This window comes from Balearica regulorum, chromosome 4 (assembly GCF_011004875.1).
Source record: "Balearica regulorum gibbericeps isolate bBalReg1 chromosome 4, bBalReg1.pri, whole genome shotgun sequence".
NCBI lineage: Eukaryota > Metazoa > Chordata > Aves > Gruiformes > Gruidae > Balearica > Balearica regulorum.
This window is the reverse complement of record NC_046187.1, coordinates 19,082,371-19,100,914: the sequence shown is the minus strand read 5'-3', so window position 1 is coordinate 19,100,914 and position 18,544 is coordinate 19,082,371. Positions and strand designations below refer to the sequence as shown.

Below are 18,544 nucleotides of genomic sequence, written 5' to 3'. Positions count from 1 at the left end.
TGGTGCTCCCCACCTCCTCGTTGGCAAGGGCAGTGTGAGAAGCTGAAAAGTCCCTGACTGCTTGGTAACAACTAAAAACATGGGTGTGTTATCAACATTATTCTCATGCTAAATCCAAAGCACAGCACTATACCAGCTGCTAGGAAGAAAATAAACTCTATCCCTCCCTAAACTAGGACACAGAGGAGATGGTGATATAATGGAATGGAGACATGTTGGGCATGTTTTGGGAGCTGGAGCCACCTCTGGTAGGAGAATAATCCCCACTGTGTAAATATAATACCTAGTTTCTTGCTCAGGTGAAAATGAAAAACATCTGTTGAGATGGATTTTGCATGCCTGATGTGAGATGCCTATGTAAGAGAGCCAAGATCTTCTCAATACCTGTGCCTGCAAATAGGACCTTATATTTAATTATATATGGTAATAAATCAGCAGTTGACAGACTCTTGCTTGCAGGTATTCTTTATAGGACAAACACACATGTGCCCCCCCAAAAGATTACAGATACAATCTATAAATGTATATACTGCTGCTGAGTAAAATCTGAGGTGACAATAGAAAAGTTAAGGGGCAGTTTTTAGCCTGTCAATCTGACAGTATTATCCTGATTCACAGTAACGACTTCTTGTACTTCAACCCAACAGCAATACAGATGTGCACACAGTGGCATCACTGCTTAAGCTGTACCTAAGGGAACTCCCAGAACCAGTGATACCATATGCAAAATACGAAGATTTTCTTTCCTGTGCCAAAATGCTCAGCAAGGATGAAGAAACGGTGAGTTGGGAACTTGAGTAAGATGAAATAAAAGGCTGGTGTGTTAGAACCTGCTCCAGTTTTGAGCAGGAGAGAAGTTGGTGATTACCTATCCTAATTTAAGATGTGCATCTATTAATTGAGGCTGGTTTTGTATGAAAACTGTTGCCACCTAGGTAATTTGGAAGTCTAAATAAAGGCACATAGCATAACCTTAGCTGTATTTATTGCATGTAACTGTATCCAGTTCAGGTAAACATCACTGTGGTCAATAGCTTCCATTTGGCATGGAAGACACTTATATTTTCGTGGATTATCATTCTGAACTGTAAAAGGAAGGGTCTTAGTAGCTGCTGTCCAACTCTTGCCATTAAATCAGGGGTCATTTTCTTCTAAGCATCAGGATGCCAACTTTTACTGACTTCTGACTGAAGGCCAACAGACTCTCATTGCCTGTCATTGAATCAGAAGGCCTCAAAAAGATGGAGGCAGGCCAGTGGAAGCAGGCAACCTTCCAGACTCTTTTAAAACAGCATAACACAGATGAACAAAATAAGGATTCTGACTGATAATATGTGCCCTGCAGTGACACGGCCCTACGATATATTAGTCTGAAGACATAAGAAACCAATTGCTTGTTTTCACATTGTTCTGTGTGCTTATGGGTAATGAGGGCAACCCTGATATTTTCTTTTCAAAGTAAATACAGATAGGCTCATTCTGTTGATTTCAGTCTAATCCTCTAACTTTCTAAGGTGTTTTTTTCTGTTTAATTCCTTTTTTTTACATTTCAAATCCTGCTAGAACTGGAACCTCTTCTACCTAATCTTCTAATCAATTGAATAGGAGCCACTCTTTTCTAACTAGGAGACCATCTCCTTTCTGAGCCTTCAGTTGATGACTACCAACAGCAGGGTGGTAGTTGTTCTCATCTGATGGAATTGGGGGGGGGGGGGGGAAGAAAGGTCTGTGGCAAACTGTCTACTATGGTCATAATCTCTTACACATGCTGAAATCAGACTGGTTTCTTTGCTGTCCTTTACAGCTTGCTATAAGGTGCAAATTTTTGTCAGCTGCTTGCAAAAGGTGTGAGCGGGCTGTTCAGCTGGTTTAATTCGAGCTGTTCCTTGCACAAGTTATGGCAGGAGATCCTCAGAGCTAAAGTTGTTAGTGCATGTTGCATATGTCTCTAACCATTGATAGTTCCAGCATAAAGCCACCTGACACCTCTGCAGTTAGTCATCATGCAGTTTATAGTTGCAGTGATACTCATTTTCAGATTAAATTTTTAGCCATTTTATATTGGCTTAGTCCAGAGCGTATTTATGTAGTTCCTCTACAACTATGTCACAAAGCACTTTATTAAATTAATTTTGAAAGCATGATTCAAATTACAGTGGTCTTTTGGTGCTGGAGTTGGTGCTGGCAGTTTGTGAAAAATCAGTACTATAGTTGATGAGCCACATCAATCCTCTTTAGGCTGGCTTAGCAGTCCAGCTATAAGGCTGTGTGACCAGAATTTCAGTTGATCTTTCTCCATGCAGCAGTTAAAAGTGCAGTCACTGTTAAGGGAGAGCGCTGTGCATCTTGTTTCCTTTCTTGGGCCACAACCAGCAAACTTGTGCACTATGATGGTCCACCCATCTTGATTTGCATTTGTTTTCATAATGTATTGTAATCAAAACCCCACTGATGCTGGCAAAGTACCAAACTCTACTGAAAGAGTCTAAAGGCACTGGTTGATAACGAGCGTAGCCGGAATCTGTTTCCACTGGGCACAGAAATTAGTGTATGATATTCTGCTTGTCCCATTCTGGGATGGGCACAAACTGAAATAACTGTTTATTGGTCTGAATCTAGTATGGACCAGAACTTGGTAAAATACCTAAATAGTTTCTCATACAAAAGTGCCAACTAGTTCAGACCAGAGCTGTTCCTGGAAGCTTCAGCCTTGTTAGCAGCAGGAGGAGGAATGGAGCCCCTGGTCAAAAAAAGAGTGAAAGAGAAGGGAAAGACAGGATGAAACCAAGTTGTTTATTTACTTGTTTATTTTTATGCAGAGCTAATCCTTGTTAGCCAAATATAGCTTTCTGCATCCAAAATGGTTCTACAAGCTCTTCCTGATGGTAACTGTTATATAGCATTTAATGCTGCAGTTTCAGTAATGTGTTTATTCTCTTGTAATTCGAATTGCTGACATTTTTTTGAATCTCTGGTAAAATACTAAGAAACTGTGCCTCCCCACTCTTTTTTTTTTTCTTAAACCACTTAAAGGGCCTGAAAGAACTGGTGAAGCAAGTGAAGAGCCTGCCAGCTGTCAATTATAATCTGCTGAAATATATCTGTAGGTAAGTGCTCCTGCAAGAGTATCACAATGATATCATTATAACTGTGAGCTGACAGACAAACCTGTCTGTGTATGTGCCCTGAAGGAAAAGCATTACTCACAGTCAGAGGATTGGTGAACTTAAGTGAATGCACTAAAAATATAGGTTTACTGCATGACTAATTACTAATTTGCTCTATCAAGGTGTACAGTTATGACTTTCCTTTCATAAGCAGGCTGCACTCAGCAAGAAACACAAGAAGGTAGAAGTGAATATATTCTGTCCTCTTTATAGGACCCCGTTTTCCCCATTTCTAACTGCAGTTATTGGCCTTGGCTGTGCGCTCCTGAAGCATGATATCCTTGAAAACTGTGTATGTCTTGTAGTATATACAGTAGTCTTATGGATACATCTAAGATCTTAAAAAGCATGTCTCACACAGTTGCAATTTGTGAACTTACAGAAAGTTCCCAGCATAAAAAAAAATATTTAAAAGAATATAAACTTTTTTTTAATTGACAGTTTGCATTTTGAGGATGTTTAATGAGCCAAGTAGTTGATTAATTATGCTGGAGAAAGTTACCATCTTCAACAGAGTTATCTTGTAGTCAGTCCAGATTGAGATTTAAATTTTGTTTCCATGTATAATTTTGAAGAAAATCTGAAGAAGTTGAGGAGAATAGCCTTGAGCTTTCAAGATGTTCTATGAGGATTTGGAATGGAATACTTGAACTATGTTAAAAAACCATCACATGCTTTGAAGTTTGTTTTGTGGTTTTTTTAATTTCCTTTTCACATGTTCTTTAAAGGCCTCTTTCTTCCCCACAGATTCCTTGATGAAGTCCAGTCTTATTCAGGTGTAAACAAAATGAGTGTGCAAAATCTGGCTACCGTTTTTGGGCCCAACATCCTTCGCCCCAAAGTGGAAGATCCTCTGACTATTATGGAGGGTGAGCTTACTGTACATAACTTACAATAGAAGGAAGTAATGTACATAACAGTCCATGTGGTATGTGCAGTAAGTTCTATATATGTTTTATAGACAGAGAATTCTTCAACCTGAATGAACTTCTGAGTTAAATCTTGCAGGTTATTATAAGTGACTGAAATGTGCAGCATTGCAAACAGACTTTGTATGAGATTGTGCTGCCCTGGAAACTTCACTAAAAATGTACTTTTTCTCTCAAAACTTGCTGCAAATACGGCATGTTCTTATTCAGCACGTGTGGTTGGAGTGCGGTTAATATTTTACCTGCAGTTCTTAAGGTTGAGAAGTTAGTACAGGTTCATACTGCAGTGACCCATGTAGAATCCCCCACAAGGCAGTGGTATATTACATGCCTTCTTGCACAACAGTGATCAAATTGTCAGCTGCATTCTGTTATTTACTGCAATGTCCAGATGTAGCATTTTGCTGTGATTAAGACAGAAATACAGCCATGACAAATCTCCTATGATTTCCTCCTAGGCTTAATCTTTGTGACTTTAATTCTCCATAAAATACATGACGCCTTTTCTCCCTCCAAACACTTTTTTCTTAATATGTAGGATTTACTTAACTTTCTCAGAAATTAGGGCTGTACACAGACCCTGCACCTCTTCAACTGTCCTGTCTCTCGCAGGAGTTACATTTTGTGTGTGTGTGCGCGTGCGCATGCTGCCTATCACTTCACTTTGAACTTGTCTCTTTGTTTGTACCTACAGAACTGCCAGACTGACTGGAATAGTAGCTTCTCTTACCCTGACACTTCTGTAGAGCTTAGCATCCTGGTAGATAACTGCTGTGAATGTTTCTCTTGGTCAGGCAGCAAACTGTCCCTTTTTTCCCATGTTTTTGCATTAAATAGTACAAAAAAGTACTTCACATTATTTGATAGATTGGAATTGGAAAGAGATGTCACAGAGCTGATTTATACCACTGAAGTCAATGAGAATGGTATCTCACAGGATGACATTTACTGATGGCATATCATGTATCTTCAGGTCACCTGGGGCAGGGGAGACGAATGGAGATTTGGGATGGGGAAACACGCGTTAGCCATTCCTAAATAAAATACTAACTTCTAGGTTTTTATTTTTCCAGAACTGGCTACTACCTGAAGTTTTTGGGCTGGTTTAGGGGTGGGGGGTTTGTTTGGGTTTTTTTTTTTTTAAAGTTTGAGCAAGAAAGTTTTGTTGTTTTTTTTTTTTTTTTAAACCAGGTGGAAAGGGACAATAATATGTTTTTCCAGTTCTTGAAAGCAACTCTCTAGCTTGTTTATCAACAGCCCTAGCACTAAAATGATGGTGGCTGCTGTAGGAAATGGTATATATACTACATTCAATTGAAGGGAAATGCGTACATTTTTTAACTAATGAGGAACAGGTTTGAATTAACAGATTTATGACTTCTCTTTAAGCATAACTTTAAGTTTTGACATGAGACAATGCTGATTTGCAATTAGGCTATGCATAGTCAAATGCCTAAGAACTTTTAACAAAGACTGTATATCAGTTGATGTTCATGGCCACCCTTCTTCATTGCTCTTTGCTTTTTGGAAGATACAGAGTACTTTTCTTGCACAGCCATTCAAAGTCAAACATGCAGCTATGGATAACCATACCTGTATAATGGGGATGAGGAGATGGTTTTGTTTGGTTCCAGAGAGATTTTCCAGAATTCCAATCATGGGGCAATTTTTTCCTGTCAAATGCAGTGGTAAAAGTTGTACAGTGCAATGTTTGTAGTAAAATTCTGCACATAACAGTTAGTGTTCTCGGAAGGAATACAGCTAAATTTGCCATGGGAATAACTAAGTGAATTGTCCTGCTGCATAGTTCTAATTTATGATTTTACCTTAGCAAACAAACAAAAAAGAACACTAAAAAAAGATGTTTTCCAGTACCCACATGGAATTGGCTCTTAGTAATCATATGTTAAAAGAGTCAAGTATAAAGATCTAGAATATTACAAAGGAGTTGATGTGAAACAATATTGCACAGTGGGAAATTATTGATTAGAAGAGCCTCTGAAAGCTCTAGGAGCTTAAAAATGGGGTAGTTATTATAACTACCTCGACCTTGTTCCTGTAATATTCCTAATAATCCTTGATGAGGGTCTGCTTAACAAAATAAAGTTGCACATTACCCCAAGCCCAGTTATAAATGCTAGTGTGTAAATGACAGTGCAGTCAAGTGGTGTGCACACCAAGGAGTTGTTCTTTAAGAGGAAAGGTAGGCATCTATTACAGCAAGTAGCAAGCTGTGGTCCTGTGTACTCTAACATGGCATGGTTTCCTGGTTGCATATAGTATCACTGTGGAGTGGTTAAAGGCATTCACATTAAATTAATTCTGTCATATTACTTCCCTGTTTTGCTCCAAAAGACTAAAATATCTGTGCTTCAGCTACGCAAATCCCTTGCCTGCCTGTTTTCGTTAAAACTACTAAATACAAGTACTGTGCCAGAATAAGACTGTGGTTTTACAAACAATCGCCACATTGAGTTGAAACACATCACTTACAATGATGTTATCCTTTGCTACTCATTATCTCCTCCTGTGGTCTTCCTGGGATGCAGTTACTGTCACTGTAACAGCTTCTTTGCAAAAGTTCCTGTTCTTGGGGGGTCTGTGAGGCCTGCTGGCTTGGTTTGATGGAAGGAAGAGGTGGTGCTCGTCTGGCCTGGTAGCCAGAGGCACTTCAGGCATGTTAAAAGTTCACAGTGTTACACAGATGGATGCATTGCGTAAATGTTTGTATAAGCTGAACGTTTACTAAGTATTTGTGGAATCTGATGGATAAAGTATACTTATGCCCTAAACAAAACAGGCCATTAATGACCATGTGCTTGGTGTCTCCTTTCAGGTACAGTAGTAGTCCAGCAGCTAATGTCAGTGATGATTAGCAAACATGAAGAGCTGTTTCCCAAGGATGCAGACCCTCAGCTGGGACCCGAAGTATGCAACAACAACAATGAAATGCCAAAGAAAGCGATTGCGGGGCAGCTACAGAACAAAGAGAACAACAACACCAAGGAGACAGCAGTGAGGCGCTGCTCTTGGGACAAACCTGAGTCTCCCCAGAAGGGAAGCATGGACAATGAGTCTCCAACTGCTCTGCCAGGCAGCAAGACAAATAGCCCCAGGAACAGCATCCAGAAACTGGATGTCACCAGAAGCCCACCACTCATGGTGAAAAAAAATCCTGCTTTTAATAAAGGCAGTGGCATAGTCACCAACGGGTCCTTCAGCAGCTCAGCGGAGGGCCCTGAGAAGAGCCAGACCTTACCAAACTGCAACCTGCAAAGCAGGAGAATGTCATCACTGAAAGGACCGGTGACTAAGATGGGCACACACAGCGTACAGAATGGAGGTGTGCGAATGGGTGTTTCTAGCACAGACGGGCACAGCAACACCCTCAACAGCCGGACCCCGGGCTGGGTGCCCAATGGCTACGTCACACTGAGGGACAACAAGCAGAAGGAATCGGTGAGTGAGTCAGGCCAGCACAACAGGCTTTCCACCTACGACAATGTCCACCAGCAGTTCTCTATGGTGAACTCGGATGACAAACAGAGTGTGGACAGTGCCACCTGGTCAACATCCTCTTGTGAAATATCCCTCCCTGAGCACTCCAACTCCTGTCGTTCATCCACCACCACCTGCCCTGAGCAGGACTTTTATGCGGGTAACTTTGAAGACTCTGTGCTGGATGGACCACCACATGAAGACCTCTCTAACCCAGGTGACTATGAGAACAAAAGTGACAGAAGGAGTGTGGGGGGCCACAGCAGCCGAGCCACCAGCAGCAGCGATAACAGTGAAACGTTTGTGGTCAACAGTACTAACAATCACAGTGCTTTGCACAGCCTGGTGTCCAGCTTGAAGCAAGAGATGGCCAAGCAAAAACTAGAGTATGAGACAAGGATAAAAAGGTAAGATGATTTGGCTCTACCATCTGACTGCCTTTTGCAGAGTAAATCCAAGAAGTTTTCCCTCTCATGACTTGCTAGCAATCTGCACTAGCTGCAGTCACTTTTTGAGCATAGTATGCAGCGTAGTAGAGCACTTCTTATAATGTTTAATATGCATGATGACTATGTGTTTAGTAGCACTGGGATTTCTGGTGCTTTCTGTTGGAAAGCTAGATCTGAAATAGAGTCAATTTTTTAGACAAAACCCATGATGATAGCATTTTTTTTTAAATTGTTGATCCATATTTGCAACAACAGATAAACCATCTGAAGAAAGGAGATTAGCAGTGAAACAAAGGCATTCAGGGCATTATCCTGACCTTGTAAGTGATACTAGTGCAACTACAGCAGGAGCTGAGTATCTACACTTCCAGAAGCAAAAGGAATAGGTAGCCTGTTCCTGGAGAATTAGATGGAGCTATTTGCTACTGTGCCCCTTGGCAGTGGCTGTTATTAGGCATTTTCTAAACGAGCTACCGAAGAGATTGCCCTGTGAGAATGGTTCATTGATGAAGCCATGGTTTGTAGATACACATCTCAAAAATTGAGTCTAAGCTTTGTAAGTGAACAGACACATGTATGAATTTGTTGGTGGTGTGCATTTCTGCTCAAGTGAGTGAGGAGTGCTACTCAGGAGCTGTCTGCTTTTATTTCATTTTTGCAGCTTGGAGCAGAGAAATCTCACCCTGGAGACGGAAATGATGGCCCTGCATGAAGAACTGGATCAAGAGCGGAAGAAGTTCACAATGGTAGAAATCAAAATGCGTAATGCAGAACGGGCCAAGGAAGATGCAGAGAAGAGGAATGATATGTTGCAGAAGGAAATGGAGCAATTTTTCTCCACTTTTGGAGAACTGACAGTGGAGTCTCGCAGACCAGAAAGAGGCAACACCATCTGGATCCAGTGAGCATTGGAAGTGTAGACTGTGGGACTTTGGGGAAGGGCTTAGGGGTATTATATTGTATCAGGTGGCTGGTCACCTGTCTGAGGCTAGTACTCAACATAATGTTATAAACCCTTGAAGGAAGAAATCATACAGACATTAACCACTCATATCTACAGTGTGTACTTATCAAATTATACTCTTTTTGAATGCTTCATGAGACTACTGTCAAGTGTTACAACTGGATACATGTATATAAATTTTAAAAAAATCACCTTAGAGAGCAAGAGATGTATCTCAAGAAATATTTTAATGCAAGTCTTGTATTTAAACTGGTAAATTGAAATGTTGTTGCAATCAAGCTTTATATCAAGGCTTTTCTCCCTTGCACTTAACATAATAAGCTATTTTTGGCATTGCGTTACCATCAGCTTATTTTGTATATCAAATTTTTTTTGGTTTGTTTTTTTTTGTTTGTTTGTTACCCCTCTTGCTGGGGAGTGAAGATAAACAGATATGTTAAGGTATATGTGCCTGTGGTTAACCCTGATTTGCGTCGCTTCTAAAAAGACAGCAGGATGAGAAACAGCAGCACACTACAGGCAAAATAAAGCAGTACTAATTCAACAGAATTGATGGCCAGGGTAGAAGGTACCAGGGCACCTGTGTTGTAAAAACCAAATGAGGCTATCAAGTCTGCAAAATTGGAGACAATGGCAAAAGCTGCTTGTTTGGGAGCATACGTGAATGACAGAGTAAGAAGTTGGGAGGGGGAAAAGGGAACTTAAGGGGAAGTCAATCACATGACCAGAGCTTTTTGGGGTACCCTAGAGAAGCCCTGTGCCTGATCACTGCAGCTCAGAGCAGAAATATAAACCAGTTGTTCTGACCATATTTGCATCTGACTCTCCTCTGGGTGAAAGTGAATCCTTTTTTTAATGCTGGTGAAGGGACACACAGAGGGGGTGAACCAGACATCCTGATAGCCTTGTCAGTGTGATGAGTGCTGAAAAAAATAACAAAAAAAATTATGTCCAGACTAGAAATTACCGGAGCAACTGTGTAACAAACAGGAAATAAGGAAGAAAACACACTAACATATTCACCACCCGTATTTACAGTGTATATTAGCAAGTTATCATACTGTCTGAATGCTTCATGAGATTACTGTCAAGTGTTACAACTGTGAAAGTTCCCAGGCTCTCAGCATCACCAAGGGAACAGCCTGGAGCCTACCAGCATGCAGAGTGCAAATGAAAAAGAAACAGCAAAGCCATGCTGTAAATTAATAATTTGTTTGGCATCTTTAAATATAGTAAGTATAAATGGTATTTTCTACACCATGTTAAGGGTTTTTTGTTTTTAACTTTGCGTTTAGGACTGTATTATTAGAGAGTTGTTGAGACATCTTGGCTTCCCTCTAGTGTCTCTTAAATATATTGCAATTATTTTTTAATTCCAATTGAGAAAGAATGATGAAGGTAGCCTCAAAGAACATTCTTGGTTATAGCATGTATATTAGACAAGTATTAATTACATGTGGGAATTATACTGGGAAGCAAACATGAGGTTTACATTTCAGAGAAGTACTAACTTACAATGGAGAATTACGCATGGTGCTTGTGGATGCATTATTTGTGTCTGGTGAGGTTCAGAACCCCCAGTCAGGGCACCTGTTGTACTAATTACTGTGAACATGTCTAATGCACATCCCGTCTGTGTGTAAATCAGAAGAAGTCAGACAGGGAAAGATCAGGGTAATAGGAAGGTGCATGTTTTAAATCAGTTAGCAGGAATCAAGCAAACAAGATGTCCCCCAATGGTGAGAGAAGGAAACAGATTACTATGTTAATTCAATTTTTAAATTGAATGAGAGAGACCTTGATATCTGATGTAGTAGGCCTCAAGTCAATTGTGTCTGACATCTGTTGACATGACAGCAAAGTCTCTGAGATAAGTATTTTCTTAACTGGAATTCATATTTTTACAGTAGCTGTATACAGTAATCCCTGCAGCAGTATCCTGAGGTGGAGACAGTGCTGCATTCTCATTCAGGGTAAGCCAATTTTCTCATTTTGATTTCCTCCAGCAGTCCCCATGTTGCTCAACCTCTGTTCTTCTCTTAAAATTTAAAGGAATACACAACTCCTAAGACTAGTTCAAGGACCTGTGTAAATGAGGACATAAAGTTCAGTCACCAGGCATGGCAGTGCCACTCCAAAGTTACCGGTTGATATGATAGCAAAAATAACAGCTACTTGATAAAATTTTATTTCTGATACTTGTTCAAAATTGACAGGGAATAGGAATTTCATTTCACATCCACATCTGCCTCCAATGCCCTAGGCTATGCAATGGGCATGGAAGAAGGGAAGGTATTTATAGTCATGTACTTAGCATTCTGTGTTCAATTTTGATTATCCTTGGTCTTCACACGTGCTGCATGTTTTCCTTATTTGTTTGAACAGGCTTCTTTATAAACATCTGTTTCTGAACTCAGATTATTTGGTTGCTTTCTGAGAGTTAGTTCTTGGTCTACCTCGAAGTCTACCAACAAACTACAAGAATGCAGTTCAGAATGGTTTTTTGCTTATCTTCAGGTCTTTGCATTCACCGTGCCCAAGATGGTTTATAAGACAACCTATTTCAGTGAAAAAATCTTCATTTTTTGTGTATATAGATCATCCTTATTTTTATATTGTTCTTTTTGAGGATTGTCATTAAACACTCTTGACTCAGACTGAATAATCCTACTGCAGTGATTTCTTTAGGGCATGATCCTTGAAAAAAAAGTTCTTCTGTTTTTGCAGAGACTCTGTGAAGGTGGTTCTCCATGTGAGTTTTATGTAGGGGTTAGGCTGCAGTAGACCTTGCTCCTTCTGACTGATGCCAGGCTAAGAAATCAGAATTTCTGTTTTGTTTATGTATCAGAGGGGTCTTGACCTGCTTTGAAATTAGGACTCAGTCTTGGAGGAAATTATAAACCATCCACAAAATTATAGTTGTTAAAATGAGGTAGCATTTTTTAGTCTTCTGGACACAGAAGCAAAATTCTTTAGTTAGAATGTCTTCTAGGAAAGTCTTTGTTACTCTAGGAGCAGAGGCAGCTTGGATTTCTGTCCATTTGGCCCAGCTCATTTTGGCTCTGATTCCTTGATGAGTTTATGACCATTCTTGGTGCTGCTGTCACCTTCCAGCCATCTATTTCTGTACCCTACTTCTTAATGCTCTTGTCACTCAGCTCATCCCACAGCAGTCCATTTCCTGGAGCTGAACCTGGACAAAGCTGTTAATTTGGGTGAGCATTCTGGTGGTTGAGGTCTTGGCACTAGCTCAATAATATATCAGGCAAGTTCACTGTAGCTATGCCATTTGGAGTCAGCTTAAACAGTCATGGGATCACACTGTTAGTATCTTTGAAAGCTTTTTTGGAAGCATGTGTTAGGCAGGATTTGTCTGTCTGTTTGAAACTTGTATTTGTCTAGATTTGAAACTTGTCTTCTGTTGTGATTTAACCCAGCCAGCAGCTAAACCCACCACACAGCTGTTCACTCACTTCCCGCTGTCCCAGTGGGATGGGGAGAGAATCAAAAAGGGAAAAAAAAGTAAGACTCCTGGGTTGAGATAAAGACAGCTTAATAGGACAGAAAAGGAAGATTAATAAATAATAATAATATTAATAATAACAATAATAATAATATATAAAACAAGTGATGAACAGCACAATTTCTCACCACCCAAAGCCAATGCTCAGCTAATTCACAAGCTTCCCTGTGTCCTGGCCAACCTCCAGTTATATATGGAGCATGATGTCATATGGTATGGAATATCCCTTTGGCCAGTTTGGGTCAGCTGTCCTGGCTGTGTCCCCTCCCAGCTTCTTGGGCTCCGCTGCCTCCTCATTGGCAGGGCAGTATAAGAAGCTGAAAAGTCTTTGACTGCTTGGCAACAACTAAAACATCAGTGTGTTATCAACATTATTTTCATACTAAATCCAAAACCAGCACTATGAGCTGCTAGGAAGAAAATTAACTCTATCCCTGCTGAAACCAAGACAATATCCACCCCGTATTCTATACTATCTACATCATGCCCAGGTCCCATGCTTTTCAATACATTGCAATTAATCACCACCACTTTTTCTGTCTATTAATATGTACACACAGATACCATTCCCTTAGTCAGTGGACCACCCCTGTGAAATGTCTGTAAAATAGTCATAAATGCCCACAAAATGTCCGTTGAGTTCATTTAGTCCATGACTTTTGGACTCCATCTGTCGTAACAGTCTCTCAGGGCAGGAGAGATGGTGTGTGGTTTTGGATTGTTGCATGCTGCATCCAGAGCTCGCAGCTGGTGTATCTGGCATGGTCTCCGGGTAGAAGATGTCAGTCTTGAGGAAGTTGGTGGGTGCTCATTGCTGAAGCCAGTTCTGGTTTCATCATGTCTGCACCTTGCTTGGTTTCATCAAAGTTCATTCTTTATTAGTTTGGGTGATTCTTACTGTAATACTGTTACTATGGCATATAGCAATCATAGTAGTGATGACATGCATTATTATGTAGCAATTAACATCATACAATTTAAATCATTGGCTAGTCTCACCCAAAATCAAATCCCCTTGAGGTACACGTCAGACTTCCCCATCCTTCCACATCACCCAGCAAGTGCACCCAGGTCCCTGAGCAAAAGCAATCCCACGCATGGGTTTGTCTTTGTCTGAAGCAGGGATAACCCAGACTGTCTTCCCTTAACATGTTCTTCACGTGCACTACAGGGACTTTATCCCCTTCTACAGTATGTGGAAGTTTTGATTGGGCAGGGCCAGCTCGATTGGTAGATCCCCTAGTGTTAACTAACCAGGTGGCCTTTGCTAAACGTGTATCCCAATGTTTGAAGGTCCCACCACCTATTGCTCTCAGTGTAGTCTTTAGCAGTCCATTGTATTGTTTAGTTTTCCCGGAGGCTGGTGCATGACAGGGGATGTGATACACCCACTCAATACCATGCTCTTTGGCCCAGGTGTCTATGAGGTTGTTTTGGAAATGAGTCCCAATGTCTCAATTCTTTCTAGGGTGTCATGTTGCCACAGGACTTGCTTTTCAAGGCCCAGGGTAGTGTTCCAGGCAGTGGCATGGGGCACGAGATATGTTTCCAGCCATCCAGTGGTTGCTTCACCATTGTAAGCTCATAGTGCTTGCCTTGGTGGGTGTGTGGGAGTGTGATAGAATCAATCTGCCAGGATCCTCCATATTTGTATTTCAGCCATCACTCTCCATACCAGAGAGGCTTTACCCGCTTGGCTTGCTTGATTGCAGTGCATGTTTCACATTCATGGATAACCTGTGAGATAGTGTCCATGATTAAGTCCACCCTTTGATCATGAGCCCACCTCTATGTTGCATCTCTTCCTTGATGGCCTGAGGTGTCATGGACCCACCAAGCTATAAACAATTCACCCTTATGTTGCCAGTCCAGATCCACCTGAGCCACTTCAGTCTTGGCAGCATGATCCACCTGCTGCTTCTTTTGATGTTCCTCAGTGGCCCAACTCTTGGGTACATGGGCATCTTCCCCTCAAAGGGAAGTCTGCTGCCTCCCTGGGGCCCAGGTTAAGGACATTACTAGGAAACTTCCTAGCCGGGTACAGCCCTCAGACTGTTACCCACTACTGCTCTTCCCTGTGGGTGGCAGTGGAGCTGCCATGCATAGTCCAAGGACAATCAAAAGAGATTTCAGGGCCTTGGGATGGTTGGTGAGGGAATCTGGTACACAGGTTATTTTTTCCTCTTTCCTTCCAGTTGCAGGCAGCGACATTGTGAGAAACAGATGGACCCAGTCTATCAATACATGGCTCCGTGGCCACCACAGTTTTGTGTTTCTCGATAATGGGATGGCCTACACAGCACCAGGCTTGCTGGTGGCAGAAGGGATTCTCCTTTCTCAAAGGGGGGCCGAGGGTCTTTGCTCAGGAGCTAGCAGGGCTCATTGATGGAGCTTTAAATTAGGCTTGAAGGGGGGAGGGGGATAATATCAGGCTTGCCTGCAACAAGCTGTGGGATGACATGCCAAGGTCAGAGGGACAGGGTGCTAGTAAGAGCTCTCAGCCTGTTGCTCAGAGACATGCTGGATACACTGCAGCACACTTGAAGTCTGACAGAGATGAGCCAGGGGCTCCTGAGGTAAAAGGAGCCAACAGGGAAACACTGGGAAAATACCTCAAAGGAATTCCAGCCACTCCAGCCAGGCAGTCAGCTTCAAGTGAAAATGCCTCTATGCAAACATACATAGCATGGGGAATAAACAAGAGGAGTTGGAGATGTGCGCACGCCTGCAGGGCTATGATCTCATTAGCATCACAGAGATCTGGTGGGATGGCTCCTATGACTGGAGTGTTGGGATGGAAGGATACAGGCTCTTCAGGAAGGACAGGCAGGGGAGATGAGGAGGGAGTGTTGCTCTCTATGTCAATGACCAGCTGGAGTGCAGGGAGCTCCACCTGGGGATGGATGAGGAGCCAACCTAGAGCTTATGGGTCAGGATTAAAGGGAGGGCAGGGACAGGGGACAATGTACTGGGGGTTGGCTAGGAAGTTTCCTAGTAATGTCCTTAACCCAGGCCCCAGGGAGGCAGCAGACTTTCCTAAAGAGGAGGGTCTGTCTGGCATACCAGACCTTCTGTACCCCTCAGAAGGGAGTCACCTACAGCTATAATAAACCATCTCCTGCACAGCTAATTCCCTCAGATGCTGGATACCTCCCTCCATGGCGGTCCAGTTGCCTGAACAACATAAAACATCTTCTTTGAAGGGATACCTTTCCCTTATGCCTGACAGAAGTTGCCTCCAGAGGCTGAGGGCTTGTGGGTTTTTTCCCAATCGCCTTGTTGATGTCGCCTTCCCTAGACAAGGATCCCAGCTGCTTGGCCTCCCTACCCTCTAACTCCAGGCTACTGGCCGCGTTATCCCAGCATCAGAGCAGCCAGGTAACGATGTGCTTGTCTGGATGGTGGCGGAAATCCTTTCACATATCTCGCAACTCACTCAGGGACAGGGATCGGGTGATTACCTCTGCTTCTTCCTCTTCCCCCTGTTCTCTTGATGGTCCTGGTTCATCATCATCCCTTACTAAGCGAACAGGTTTGTGTATTTCTTCTTGTGTCTAGAGGTGACTGATAGTGGCACGGGTTGTTTTTTCTGTTTCAGCCGCACTGCCTGCCGTCAGCATTGGAGTGGCTGCAGTCCCTGTCACAGGGGTTGGAGTGGCTGCAGTGCTTGTTGCGGGGGTTGGAGTAATGACAGTGCCTGTCATTTTGCTGTCTGATGCAGAGATCTTCTCTTGCCCTTGAGGGTATTGAATAGTGTTGAACAGAGCTCAGTAGGCACAGGCCAGGCCCCAGCACATTGCAGTGATTTGCATCTCTCTGGAATTGCTAGGGTGACAGCATACTTTTTTCCAAAAAAACTATTCTACTAGTTTTTCATGCGCACGCACCCTGCCACTCATAACTGTCCAGCCTCAGGGCAGATCTCTGCGTGATATTTTTAAATAGTTGTTTAACCCTAAACAAGACCTGAAACACATTCAGGAGATATAGCAATAGGAGCATGCTGGTCTGAAATATTCAAAATTCTCAAGAGCTGTTGTAACTAGCCTGAAGGAGAAAGAAGGGAAGGTTAAGGTGAAGGTATTCCCCCCGTCTTACCTGTAGATTGGTTCTCCACAGAAAAAAGGTAGAGAGTATGATTATTAATAATTACCAGGAGATAGCGCCCAAGGTACAGAAGTGACAGCAATGCTGAATACACAGACCAAATCATTCTCATGGCCAATAATGTTATCTTATCATAAGCAAGTGGTAGACAGTGCAGCAAAAGGAACATTCTCATCTAGGTCCCGGTGATAAATAGCACTGTAGGGAATACATAGTACAAGTAAGGACTTGCATGTCACAACCATGCAAACAAATAATACAACATTGTGTCCAGCAACTATTAAACTAATACAGTGAATGCTGACAATTTAACACGTTCTGGTCAGATCTGTCATTATCTCAACCCTTTGAGGCCCACATTGGGCACCAAAAGAACTGTCATGGTCTAACCTGGCCAGCAGCTGAAACAATCACACAGCCGTTCACTTAGTCCCCGCGCACACACACACACACACACCCCCCACTCTCAGTGGGATGGGGGAGAGAATCGAAAAGGGAAAAAAAAAAGACAGACTCATGGGTTGAGATAAAGACAGTTTAATAGGACAGAAAAGGAAGATTAATAATAATGAACAACAACAACAACAACAACAAGTGATGAACAGCACAATTTCTCACCACCCAAAGCTGATGCTCAGCTACTTCCCAAGCTGTCCCATCTCCTGGCCCACCCCCCAGTGATATATGGAGCATGATGTCATATGGTATGGAATATCCATTTGGCCGGTTTGGGTCAGCTGTCCTGGCTGTGTCCCCTCCCAGCTTCTTGGGAGCCCCCCACCTTCTCCTTTGCAGGGCAGTATGAGAAGCTGAAAAGTCCTTGACTGCTTGGTAACAACTAAAAACATCAGTGTGTTATCAACATTATTCTCATGCTAAATCCAAAGCACAGCACTATACCAGCTGCTAGGAAGAAAATAAACTCTATCCCTGCCAAAACCAGGACCTCTTCACATTTGAAAAGGTATTCCAGTCAGTTCGTCAAAGAATGTTCAAATTCCAGTTATTCCAAGTACTGATATCCCAAATTCCTTGCTATGCAATCCAGGACAATACTTCATTGTCTCTGCAGAAATCATCTAGACAGACCAGGAAACTTGAGCAGACACAGTGAACTTAGAAAATATTGCCAACAACATATGTCCACTTCCATCATGATCCATCCAAAGTATCCCTCTCCTCTCCTCCTGTGAGGTTTCATCAGCATTTAGGCTGTGGTGATAAAGTTTATTTATGTCCTTAATGGTTGTCTTCATACTCCTATTATTGTCCTACTTCTTTAAATTAAAAGCGTAACATTCTCAATGTTTCTTTAATTCAGAAGCAAATAACAAAATGCTATTCGTCTAACATTTGTAACTTCTCAGTTGCATGATACTTTTTCCATGTGGTCCAGAACTGATTTGCTGCTTTGTTCTCTTTTGCATGTCCAGCCTGTGTGTGAATTGACCTGGTTGGCAGAAGCAACGTTGTGGGGGCATGCTGATGGATCTAAGTGGCCAAAGGATAAAACTATGCTCCTTCTCATGCAGTGGAGTTGAAAGGGGCAAGACTTACTGATGAGATTAAGGTCAAAGCAGACTGAGCCCAACGGCTCTGAAAAACAAAAATAAGGATTTCATGCAGCGTATTTATTGATCATTGAAGGTCGTTTTTTCAGGAATCTTACTGTTAAGGTATTGAATGAAACTAACACTTTAGCCAAGATAACTGGTTTTTATCACTAGTCTGTGTAATGGAACAAATCATGTGTAATGGAACAAATCATGTTCTAAGTCCAAGTTGACAATGCTGCCTACTATGAGAGGACACTAAGCGAGTTTCAAATATCAATTAAAAAAGGTGTAGTAATAAATACGCTTTCACCTTTCTCACAGGTGTTTCTGTGAACTCCCCACATGAATAAT

The 18,544-nt window shown here is 42.0% G+C and overlaps 1 protein-coding gene across 9 annotated transcripts in view; it reads left to right on the top strand.

Moving 5' to 3' along the window:
• ARHGAP24 (Rho GTPase activating protein 24) overlaps positions 1-9,448 on the top strand; it is a 227,768-nt gene extending 218,320 nt beyond the window's left edge. For all 9 annotated transcript variants that reach the window (XM_075751350.1, XM_075751355.1, XM_075751356.1 and 6 more), the window contains 5 exons: positions 648-780; positions 3,034-3,107; positions 3,915-4,036; positions 6,933-8,001; positions 8,705-9,448. In XM_075751350.1, the coding sequence (XP_075607465.1) occupies positions 648-780; positions 3,034-3,107; positions 3,915-4,036; positions 6,933-8,001; positions 8,705-8,948 (1,642 nt within the window). In that variant the 3' untranslated portion in view covers positions 8,949-9,448. The remainder of the gene's footprint in view (positions 1-647; positions 781-3,033; positions 3,108-3,914; positions 4,037-6,932; positions 8,002-8,704) is intronic.
• Positions 9,449-18,544: the final 9,096 nt, after the last annotated feature.